The 12590-nt window shown below is 44.6% G+C and overlaps 1 protein-coding gene across 2 annotated transcripts in view; it reads left to right on the forward strand.

The window, feature by feature from the left end:
* The first annotated feature begins 6641 nt into the window (after positions 1-6641).
* The window catches only part of LSG1 (large 60S subunit nuclear export GTPase 1), a 28466-nt gene continuing 22517 nt past the window's right edge, over positions 6642-12590 (forward strand). Inside the window, exons 1-3 of one of the 2 annotated variants that reach the window (XM_032298209.1) lie at positions 6644-7051; positions 9845-9971; positions 11355-11394. In XM_032298209.1, the coding sequence (XP_032154100.1) occupies positions 6953-7051; positions 9845-9971; positions 11355-11374 (246 nt within the window). In that variant the 5' untranslated portion in view covers positions 6644-6952 and the 3' untranslated portion in view covers positions 11375-11394. Of the gene's footprint in view, positions 7052-9844; positions 9972-11354; positions 11395-12590 lie in introns of those variants that run through there. The other variant, XR_004275119.1, reaches the window with a different exon arrangement.

The following is a 12590-nucleotide window of genomic DNA, read 5'->3' on the forward strand; positions in this document are numbered from 1 at the left end:
CAGGCTGAAGTGCAGTGGTATGATCTTGGCTCACTGCAACCTCCACCTCCTGGGTTCTAGCAATTCTCCTGTCTCAGCCTCCCAGGTACCTGGGACTACAGGCGCACACTACTACACCGGCTAATTTTTTTTATTTTAGTAGAGACAGAGTTTCACCATGTTACCCAGGCTGGTCTCGAACTCCTGAGCTCAGGTAATCCACCTGCCTTGGCCTCTCAAAGTGCTAAGATTACAGGCATGAGCCACCATACCTGGCCTGAACATCTTTTTAAGGGACTTCATTAACTCAAAACAGAAGCTGTGTTTCCAACAAAGCTCACTGAAAATAAATAAATATAAAAGACAAAAGGTTAAAACAGAGCCCACGGCAGGAAATTGCAGGAGTGACAGAGGAGCAATAGACAAGTCAGAGGTCTACAAACTCTGGAGGTCACCCTGTGACCAAAGCTCCCGGAAATGTCCTCACCATGCGTCTTGTCTTGGAGCCTGTCCTTTCATGGGCTGCTTGTGTGGGATCTTGGACAAGGCCCAGGCAGAAATGCAAGGGCACTAGAAGGAAGCCAAGAGCAGTGAAACCATGAGCCTTACAAGTGAGCCTTCTCCTCAGTGCCACCAAAGGCAGGGACCAGTAAAGACTGGTTTGTCCCCTCTGAAGATGGAAGGAGGAGAAATCATTAACCCCTGCAGGATTAAGTTTAAAGCAGAAGCTATGGATCTTTTCTTCAGTGATATTTTTAACATTTCCATTTGTATTGGTAGTCTTTGTGACTACCATGTTACATGTTTCTCCCCATGTTACGTGGTGAAGGCATCACCCGGCTTTTGCCAACCTTGGCACCCATTCTGAGAGCATCACTGTTCCCTTGCTGTTTCAGACACTGGGATGAGGCAAGGGACAGCATAAAGAGAAAGAGAACCCACCAGGGTCAGGGCTCTGTACAGCACCTTAGCAGTTCTTTATTTCAACGCCCACTTTGAGGCATGAACCTGACTTAGAACATCTGACACTGATTATCTGACTTTTGCTTGAATACCTCTGATGGCAGGGAGCTCACTGCCTTACTAAGCTGTCCATTACATCTCTGAGCCACTCTGATTGTAAGAAGTCTCCAACACATTGAACGTAAAATTGTAACCCTGTGGTTTCTATCCATTTGTTCTGGTTGTTCTTGCCTTGTGTCTTCTCAGAACGGTCTTCTCTCCCTTACCTATGATGGTCCTCCACACAAATGGCAGCGGTTCCCACGCACCTCTGGAGTTGCCCTCCTTAGGCTGGCCACATTTCTATCAGCTTTTCCTCACACAACATAGCTTTGCATTCCATCACCATCCAGGTTTACATGCATATATTAGTATATTTATTATGGTGATTTAAGGAGACTGATCACTTTTTCAAACAAAAAGTAAAATCCTAGTGGTCAGATGCCCTCTTAATGGAGTAAGGTCTACCTGGTGCTGTAGTTCATGACTTGAGCTATTTAAACCTGGCTGAGTCTCTCTGTTAGGCTGATCACCACTAAAGTGTAAGGTCTTCAGGGCAGGGAGTTTGTCCAGTGCTGAAGCTTCAGAGTCCTGCGATGAATGAGTGAATGAATGAGTGAGTGAATGAATGAATGAATGGGAGAAACCTAGGACTTTCCATTTGCAGATTTTAGAGTTGGTTATTATTCATACTACTTCTAGCCTCCTTTATATTACTTTGCTTAACTGTTTTGGGCCTCCATTTCTAGACCTAAAAATGCAGTAAAATAACAATACCCTTTCTCACTTGACGGTCAAGTGGGAAAAGTAATTGCAAAGTCATCTGTGAATAAAAGCCACTAGATATTCCAAACATAACACGAGTTGAGAAAAAGTTCATGGGTTCAAATACAGTGTACGTAGGATCTTGTATCCTGTGTCACCAAAGCAAGAAATCTTTTACACTTTTTTTTTTTTTTTTTTTTGAGACAGAGTCTCGCACCATTGCCAGGCGCCAGACTGGAGTGCAGTGGCGTGATCTCGGCTCACTGCAACCTCCACCTCCTGGGTTCAAGCAATTCTCCTGCCTCAGTGTCTCGAGTAGCTGGGACTACAGGTGCACGCCACCATGCCCAGCTAATTTTTGTATTTTTTGTAGAGATGGGGTTTCACCATGTTGGCCAGGATGATCTCGATCTCTTGACCTTGTGATCCGCCCGCCTTGGCCTCCCAAAGTGCTGGGATTAACGGCGTGAGCCACCGTGCCCGGCCCGTCTTTTATACTTTTCTGTGCACGTGCAAGAAATCAATGTTTGAGTGCAGGAACTTAAATGAATCATTATGATAACCACCAATAAATGTCTACTGAAAGTAGCATGACTATAGTTAACAATATTGTGTTGTATATTTCAAAATAACTAGAAGAGAGGATTGTTAATGTTCTTACTACAAAGAAATGATAAATGTATGAGGTGATAGACAAGCTAAATATTCTGAATTATTACATAATTTATACATGTATCAGAACTGCACCTCATACATACAATTATTATATGCCAACTAAAAAGTTTTTTTTTTTTTTTTTTTTTGAGACAGAGTCTCACTCTTGTTACCCAGGCTGGAGTGCGATGGCGCGATCTCGGCTCACCGCAACCTCCACCTCCTGGGTTCAGGCAATTCTCCTGCCTCAACCTCTGAGTAGCTGGGATTACAAGCACACGCCACCATGCCCAGCTAATGTTTTGTATTTTTAGTAGAGATGGGGTTTCACCATGTTGACCAGGATGGTCTCGATCTCTTGACCTCGTGATCCACCCGCCTCGGCCTCCCAAAGTGCTGGGATTACAGGCTTGAGCCACCGCGCCCGGCAAAAAGACTTTTAAAAGTCTGCTGAATTATTGAAACTCATGTGAGAATCCACCCAATTTCAACAGGGATAAACTGAGAATGGCAGATAATCAGAGGGAGTTTCCCTACTGATTCAATTACGCTCTACAGAGGCTGCCAGACTTCAGTTTTCACAACTCTCAGCCTTATGCAAACTGCTTTAATGTCCTTTGAGAAGGAGGTGATGTATCGTATGGAAAAGAAGGAGAGAGACCAGGCTGCAAGCTCGCCTTGGAACGACTTTTCTGCCACCAACACATTTTCCGCCAAGGCGTGAAAGGAAAAACAAAACAGAAACCAACCCACTCTCTCCTCTCCTTCCTCCAACAGATGTGGAGCCCAGAGGCACAGCAGTGTGGACTTAGAGAGCTGAAAGCAACTCCAAAGTTTGTTGCTGGGTGTGGGTTTCAGAGCTTGCAACTACGTTTGTTCAGACGTGGTGGAAATCGAGCATTATGCAACACTATGAATAGGGAACACTCCCTGTGTCGCTATTTAGAAACTGGATGCCAGGCTTCCAATCCCCAAATCAATACAGCCTCCTCCAGGAGCCAGCTTTTCAGAGAATCCTGGCTTTAACAGAAGTGCTCGGCTACGTGGGGAATCAGAAGGATCTCACCCATCTTCCAGACACAGGCCTGGTGGGTGAGAGTTTCTGCTGGTGTTAGAAAGTTTGCTAGGTAGCGTTGTTCCTGAAGTGTGTGGGCGAAATGGCTTCTGCAGTTGGAGGGCAGGGACCTGGCCTGATTTATCTTTGCAACCCCCTCACTTGGGCAGCAGCCAGGACCTTGCTCCACCCTTCATCACCGCCATCGTCACTCCCCCGACAATCTTACTTCGTTCCTTTTAATCTGGGTCCGATGATCTTGTCTCATCAACACCCTCGATTCCCTTCCTCCTTGTCCTTCTCACTGAAAAATTTTCCAGCTGGGTTCTCACCTTCATTGCTTAGTTGTCAGGGGAAAAACATGTGTTCAGCTGTGCTAGTTGGTACCCCACAAATTACTGGCAATGACCTTGCAGCATTTTCTCGTTGGCTACCTCTCCAGGAGAGGAATTGTTATTAGCCCCATTAACCAGATAAGAAGACTGAGACTCAATTGTCTGTCATTGGTAGATTTTCATAACGTCTTGGGAGAAATATTAGAATTATGTATGCTTTTCTTGTCAGCTAGGAATAGTTGCTGCTAATTAAATCTGGATAACGTTTTGACTCCTCACCACACCTGATTATCACTTTGGTTTAATTGGTCGAGATTTTTTTTTTTTTTTTTTTTTTGAGACAAAGTTTTACTCTTGTTGCCCAGGCTGGAGTGCAGTGGTGCGATCTGGGTTCACTGCAACCTCTGTTTCCTGGGTTCAAGCAATTCTCCTGCCTCAGCCTCCCGTGTAGCTGGGATTACAGGCACCTGCCACCACGCCTGGCTAATTTTTGTATTTTTAGTAGAGAGAGGGCTTACCATGTTGGCCAGGCTGGTCTCGAACTCCTGAGCTCATGTGACTCACCTGCCTCAGCCTCCCAAAGTGTTGGGATTTCAAGTGTGAGCCAGCATGCCTGGCCTTATTTGGTCAAGATTTTTTAAGCCCTTAGAAAAGTGACAATAGAAAACCTAAGTGTTTATTTTCTCAGAAATCTTTGGAGGTGACACAATCAGGAAAAGGAAACTAGGGTGAAATCCCAAGTTCCTGGCTGAATGAGCTCTAGGAATGAGATAGCGAGCTTCTTTATATCATCTCCTAGTATTATTATTAAACCACGAAATCCACCTAATCTTACTTCATGAGTTAGTTTGATCTTTAGCCACTTAGCTGTGTAGAGAATGCCAGGAGCTGTCTGCTAATTCTATTCAATCTTACTTCTGGAGATTATGTGCAGGGATTTTAAAGATACACTGTTTCTAAACTGGGAAACAGGAGCAATCCTGTTCAGATGCATTTGTTTGCTCATCTGTGAGCACTGCCTTCTCAAACCATTGCCAACCACTCCACAGCTTGTCAGCAGTCCCCTAGGGCACTTCCCAAAAGTCACTTCAATTCAGTAAGAAGGGTGAGGTGTAGCAAACAGAGGGCTTGGCAGGGAAATCAGAAATGGGTGGGAATCTGGACCCAGTTTCGCCTGATGCTAACTTGCTATGACTGACCTTTAGCCAGTCCACTTCTGTGTCTTAATTTGCACAAAAAAGGAATGGACAACTCTTGCTACTCAGAGTGTGACCAAGGGACCAGTAGCATGGGTATCACCTGGAAGCTTGTTAGAAACAGAGCCGCAGGCCTCAACCCAGATCTTATGAATCAGAATCTGCATGTTAACAAGATTCCCAGGGGATCCATGGGCACTATAAAGTGTGAGAAGCCCTGGATTAAATGGATTCTTGACCCTATGACTTATTTCTTTTTGGCTGTTGTTTTGATATGTAAAAATGGTATATTATGTTGTATAGCATGATGTTTTGATATGTGTGTACATTGTGGAATGGCTAAATCAAGCCGTGCTAGGTAATACATGCATTACCTTGAGCCTATGATTTAAAAATACATGTTTGGCTGGGTGCGGTGGCTCACGCCTGTAATGCTAGCACTTTGGGAGGCCGAGGCAGTGGGATCGCCTGAGGTCAGGAGTTCGAGACCAGCCTGGCTAACATGGCGAAACCCTGTCTCTACTAAAAATATAAAAGTTAGCCAGGTGCGGTGGCCCACATGTGTAATCCCAGCTACTGAGAAGGCTGTGGCAGGAGAATCGCTTGAACCCAGAAGGCAGAGGTTGCAGTGAGCTGAAATCATGCCATTGCACTCCAGCCTGGGCAACAGAAAACTAAAAATAAAAATAAATAAAAATACATATTAACAACTCTCATTCCCCCTCTCCCCAGGAGTGTACAGGCTAGTGACAAGACTTGGGTTTGATTCCTGACACTGCACGCACTCAATCTATGACCTGCTCAAGCTGCTTTCTCCAGATCAATGAGAATGTCTAAACTGACTTTATATTCCCATTATAGGGAAATTGGACATTAAAGTGAGGAACAAAAGCCCAGGCCTCTAGGAGTGGAGCTGGCTGACTGTTTTCACTTTCATTTTCATTCTTATTATTATTTAAAAAAAACTTTGAGACGTAGTTTCACTCTTGTTGCCCAGGCTGAAGTGCAATGGCGTGATCTCGGCTCACCGCCGCCTCCGCCTCCCGGGTTCAAGCGATTCTCCTGCCTCAGCCTCCCGAGTAGCTGGGATTACAGGCATGCGCCACCACGCCCGGCTAATTTTGTATTTTTAGTAGAGACGTGGGGGGGGGTTCACCATGTTGGCCAGGCTGGTCTCGAACGCCTGACCTCAGGTGATCCGCCCGCCTCCGTCTCCCTAAGTGCTGGGATTACAGGCGTGAGCCACCGCGCCCAGTCCATTTTAATTATTTTTTTTAAAGTAATGAAATTGTAACTAGAACTGTTTAAACGCTTTTTTATTTGAAATAAAGCGTAAGTCACTTCCTGTTGGCTTTCTTTACAACCTTGCCAAGCTCTAGAAATATTATTCAGCCTCTCATTCCAAATTCACATCCAGGTGAAGACTTTTCTCTCCAGTTCGCAGCCGGGGACGGATAGGTAAACAAAAAATTAGTTGCTGGGCTGGACCTCGGAGAGACCACACCTGAGAACGCCAGCTGAAAACCAGCGCTGGGAAACGCCCCCGTCCTAGCGCCACCGAAACACTCTTCCTCCGAGACTCCGCCTCCTCCTGACGGAAGCCGCGGGAGGCGGAGCTAGTGCCGCGAATAGGAACCCCCATGCTTCCCTGGCGCGTCAGTTTCTTGCCGGACGCTAAATCCCGACGCACAAATCGAGAATGGACCATTCTTTTAACTCATCCAAACTCGAGATATTCGCCAGGAAATCCACAGAAAAGTTCAGGAAGCATCTTTTCATTTATATTCTATAATACTGGCAAGCTCAAGACGTAAAAGAGCACTTTAGGATAAGTCATTCTGCTTTCCCCTGTCAACTTTGAGCCTGAACTACTTGGGCTCGCTTATCGTCACTTCCGGTAATCAAACTGTGAATTCCGGAAACTGCACGCGCCGAGCGGGGAGGGTTCTTGCGGCTGTTGTGTTGCAATGGGGCGGAGGAGAGCCCCGGCCGGTGGGTCGCTGGGACGGGCCCTTATGCGCCATCAGACTCAGCGGAGCCGAAGCCATCGTCACACTGACTCCTGGGTAAGACAGATCATGTCATCTGTCACCATGTTTTCTGTCTAGCCTGAGTGTTGCAAAATTCCGGGTCAAAAGTCAGATAAGTTTTCCTGGATGGACGCCTCAGCCGGGTTTGAAAGGATGAGTTGGAGTTTTTTCGAGGCCGAGTAGCAGGTTCTCCTCCTCCTGGCAAGGTCCAGAACACAAAGGTAGAAAGAAGCAACTTGAAAGGAGGGTTAGTGTGGTGATGAGGCGGGGAGTGAGAGAGGCATGGAGTGAGAATGTGAAGACTCTTCAATGCCAGAATGTGTTGAGCACGTTTGAGTTTTGCCCTAGAAGCCACTGGAGTGCTTGGAACTTTCTGAGCAGGAAAAAGACAAAACGTATTTTTGTATTAATTTGTTCAAAGAGTGGATCTTCCAGAAGCGATTGGTTACTGCCAGAAGTACAAAATTCAGATCCTTGCCTCACCCCTGCGAAGCACTCCCTAGTGGTTTAGCTCAAAGATAAATCATTCATTTCTCTGGTGTGACAGGACCTAATATTTTAGTAGATTACAGAAGGATCTTTAAACAATGATTGAAGTGATTTGGCTTGTGTTAATCATTCTGGTCGTTATTTTCACCATTCATTCCCCCAGGAATGAATGAGAATGTATTGAGTTCTAAGATCGTGTACTAAAGTATGTCCCTGGAGTTAACTAACCATGTGCCACTGTCACACCAGCTGATTTTCATCCATGTAGTCTGCAGAGTAAACAGCATAGAGTGCTTATCGGTATTCATCAGGTCAGAGTTGGTCTGGACATTAGATTACTGGTAACTTTTATTAGGTTTGAAGCAACTTGTTATTAACGAAGCCTTTTAGGAAATAGTGGGAAGATTGAACTTGTATTCTAAAGAATTGGACCCTAATCCTTATTTTGGCTGATTCTATCACTACCTAAACTTTTGGCCCTTAATATTTATTAATACGTCATTCATTCATTTTTAGAGACAAGGTCATCACACTCTGTCACCCCGGCTAGAGTGCCAGGAGTGTGATCACAACTCACCAACTCACCACAGTCTCAAACTTCTGTGCACAAATAATCCCCCTGCCTCAGTCTCTGAGTAGCTGGCATTACAGGTGCACACCACCAGGCCTGTTTTTTTAGAGACAGGGTCTTGATGTGTTTCCCAGGCTGGTCTCAAACTCCTGGCCTCAAGCAATCTTCCTGCCTCAGCCTCCTGAGGAGCTGGGATTACAGGCAGAAGCCACCACGCCTGGCAATTTTTTTATTTGTACCTATACTAAGTATATAACTTAGGGTGATGTTTATTAAACTCTGGGTTGTGTCTGGAAATCAATTTAGTGGTTTGCAACTAGCTTTTTTGTTTTTATTTTTTCCCCAGCAAGATAGAGAAATATCAGAGTGTGTTACATGTAATCGGGTATGGTTTCAGTATTCTTTATTGCCCAGGCTGGAGGGCAGTGGTGTGATCTCAGTTACCACAACCTCTGCCTCCCAGGTTCAAGTGATTCTCCTGCCTCAGCCTCCTGAGTAGCTGGAATTACAAGCACGTACCGCCACGCCCAGCTAATTTCTTTGGATTTTTAATGGAGATGGGGTTTTATCATGTTGGCTAGGCTGGTCTTGAACTCCTGGCCTCAGGTGATCCACCCACCTCGGCCTCCCAAAGTTGAGGGATTACAGGCACCAGCCACCATGCCTGGCCTGTTTCAGTATTATTTTGTTTCCATTTTACTATACTGAAGGTACTTGAATGTTTGTATCACTATATGTACATACACCTTTGGGTCACTATGTAAAATGTATTTCTTTTTTTTTTTTTCATATAGTGAAGACGGAGTTTCGCTCTTTTTACCCAGGCTGGAGTGCAATGGTGCGATCTCGGCTCACCGCAACCTCTGCCTCCTGGGTTCAGGCAATTCTCCTGCCTCAGCCTCCTGAGTAGCTGGGATTACAGGCACGCACCACCATGCCCAGCTAATTTTTTGTAGTTTTAGTAGAGATGGAGTTTCACCATGTTGACCAGGATGGTCTCGATCTCTTGACCTCATGATCCACCCGCCTCGGCCTCCCAAAGTGCTGGGATTACAGGCGTGAGCCACTGCACCTGGCCATGTATTTCTTTTTTTTGGAGGTGGAGTCTCATTGTGTCATCCAGGCTGGAGTGCAGTGGTGTGATCTTGGCTCACTGCAACCTCTACCTCCCGGGTTCAAGCTATTCTCCTGCCTCAGCCTCCTGAGTAGCTGGGATTATAGGAGTGCACCACCACGATGGCTAATTTTTGTATTTTTTTTTTAGTAGAGATGGGGTTTCACCATGTTGGCCAGGCTGGTCTTGAACTCCTGACCTCGTGATCCACCTGCCTCGGCCTCCCTAAGTGCTGGGATTACAGGCATGAGCTACCTTGCCTGGCCTGTAAAATGTATTTCTTATTTTGGGACTATATCGGGTAAAGTTTTGACTAATTTTGACTAGCAGAGTCAGACAATCTGAGTTCAGGTTCTACTTCTGTCATTTAGTTTTCAACTATAGGCAGGTTATTTTATCTGTTGAAGCCTTAGTTTCATCATCAGTAAAATGGAAATGCAATAAAATCCACCTCAAAAGATTTTAAAAATTAATGACATTGTGAAAGGGAACTGCCTATTGTAAGAATGTGCTTCTTTAACTATTAATGGTATTGATTCTAAAGGGGCTACAGCCACCCTCGAGACCACAGACTAATTGCAAGGAAGTTTAGAGCTTATTGGATGCCAAGAGCAGAAGAGAGCAGCTGGGTTTATTACCCTGTGTTTTTTCATAGTTGCACACAAGTGAACTCAATGATGGCTATGATTGGGGTCGTCTTAATCTTCAGTCAGTGACTGAACAGAGCTCTCTTGATGACTTCCTTGCTACTGCCGAACTCGCAGGAACAGAGTTTGTTGCTGGTAAGTTGTTTATCGCTGAGTACATGTGACACTGGTCACATTTCCATCTGGGGCTGAGTCTTTTTTTTTTGAGGCAGAGTCTCTCTCAGTTGCCCAGGCTAAAGTACAGTAGTGTGATCAGCCAAGATCACACTACTGTGAGCCAACACTGCAGACTCCACCTCCTGGGTTCAAGCAATTCTCTTGCCTCAGCCTCCTGAGTAGCTGGGACTACAGGCGTGCACCACCACACCTGGCTAATTTTTGTGTTTTTTAGTAGAGAAGGGGTTTCACCATGTCGGCCAGGATGGTCTTGATCTCCTGACCTCGTGATCCACCCGCCTCGGCTTTCCAAAGTACTGGGATTACAGACGTGAGCCACCATGCCTGGCCTGAGTCTTGAACAATGAGTAGCTGTTAGAAGGACAGGTGAGATGATATCAGACATTTTACACAGACAGGCAGAGGACTCGAGTCAAGATGTGAAGCAGCAGCCAACTGTGTTCAGAAAATGGCTAGAAGTTTGGCCTTGGCTATGCAGGAGACAGGATGTGACAGGGACAGGATGTGATGAGTACAGGTGCTGAGGAGGTAGGCAAGGGCCAGATTCTGGAGAGAACAAAGGTTTAAGGGAGGCTTTACAGGGCTTTAAGCAAGTGTGCAGTGTGATTTCAGATTTCATTTTTTAGTGTTTTTGAGGGGGGTGAGTGGGTTCCAGCTTTAATGAGCTATATAATTGGCAACTAAAAATCGTATATAATATGTTTGGTTATACTATACATTGTGAAATGATTACACAATCAAGTAATGAATGTATCCATCACCTCACATTGTTTTTTTGTGTGTGTGTGGTGAGAACAAGATATACTCTCTTAGCAAATTTCATATTATTAACTAGTAGATACGTTGTTATTAACTGTGGTCACCAGGCTCTACATTAGATCTCCAGAACTTACTCATCCTGCCTCAGTAAAACTTTACTGTTTGATCAGTATTTTCCTATTTCCCCCATTCCCTAGTCCCTGGTAACCACCATTTTGTCTCTGCTTCTATGAGCTCTTCTTTCTTAGATTCCACATATAAGTGAGATCATGTGGTATTTGTCTTTCTGTGCCTGAGTTATATCATGTAGCATAACGGTTCATTCATGTTGTCACAAATGTCAAGATTTCCTTTTTATTTTTATTTTTTGCAACATAAAATTTCCTTCTTTTTTTAATGCAAAATAGTATTCCATTATGTGTATGTATATGTATACATATACCATGTTGTCTTTATCCATTCATACATTGATGGGCATTGAGGTTGGTTCCATATCTTGCCTATTGTGAATGGTGCTGCAGGGAATATGGGCATGTTGGTATGTGTAATGGCTACATGAATTTTTTTTTTCTTGTTGCCCAGGCTGGAGTGCAGTGACGTGATCTCAGCTCACTGCAACCTCTGCCTCCCAGGTTCAAGCGATTCTCCGGCCTCAACCTCCCGAGTAGCTGGAATTACAGGCATGCGCCACTCAGCTAATTTTTGTATTTTTGGTAGAGATGGGGTTTCACCATGTTGGTCAGGCTGGTCTTGAACTCCTGACCTCAGATGATCTGCCTACCTCGGCCTCTCAGAGTGCTGGGATTACAGGCGTGAGCCACCATGCCTGGCTGCTACATGAGATTTTATTTTTTAAAAGATCACTGATTAATTTTAAGGAAGCAAGATGAGCTAGGAGACTGTATCATTTTAGTCTAGCACTATAAACAGGCCAGAACTGACAGAAGGAGTAGAAGAATGGAGAAAATAAGAGGAACAAGAACACTTAAGGAGCCGGAGTAAACCAGACTTGATGGAGAGGGTGGCTTAAGTGAAAAAGAATGAAGAGACAAAAATAAACTCCTGGGTTTCACAGTGAAATACTGCTTCGCCCACTAGGATAGCTAAAATAAAACAGAGTGTAACAAATGTTGGTGAATTTGTAGAGAGATTAGAACATCGTACATTGCTGGTAGGAGTAGAAAATGGTGTCGCTGTTTTATAAAAAAATTTTGGCAGTTCCTCAAAAGGTGAAACATGGAATCAGCATATGAGCCAGCAGTCCCACTCCTGGGTCTATGCCCAAAAGAAATGAAAACATGTACACAAAAACATGTGCATGTGTATTCATAGTGGCATTATTCATAATAACCATAAAGTCGAAACACCAAAAAGTCCTAAATAGGCAAATCTGTAGAAAGTAGATTATTTCCCCCAATTACCTAGGGATGGACAGTGACTGCTGATGGGTGAAGGTTTCTTTGGGGCGATGAAAATATTCTAAAATGGATTGTGGTGATGGCCGCACAACTCTGAATATGCTGAAAGTCATTGAATTGTATGCTTTAGTGGATGCATTGTATAGTATATGAATCCTATCTTAGTAAAGTACTTTTCTTTTTAAAGTCAGTAGTAATCTCTGTCAGAACAGTGTTAGTGGAGTGATAGAGCCACAAGTGGAATCTAGAGAAACAGAAAGTGGGAGGTGAGGACATCAAGGAATGAGCATGCTGTATTCTTCTGAAACAGTTGACTGTGGCAGGGAAAGCGAAATGTAAGGGTGTGTGTGAGAAGGATCAGGGTTAATAGTAGTATGTTCTAGCCGGGCGCGGTGGCTCA

This window comes from Sapajus apella, unplaced genomic scaffold, assembly GCF_009761245.1.
Source record: "Sapajus apella isolate SASKATOON/1434 unplaced genomic scaffold, GSC_monkey_1.0 scaffold38, whole genome shotgun sequence".
Classification (NCBI taxonomy): Eukaryota; Metazoa; Chordata; class Mammalia; order Primates; family Cebidae; genus Sapajus; species Sapajus apella.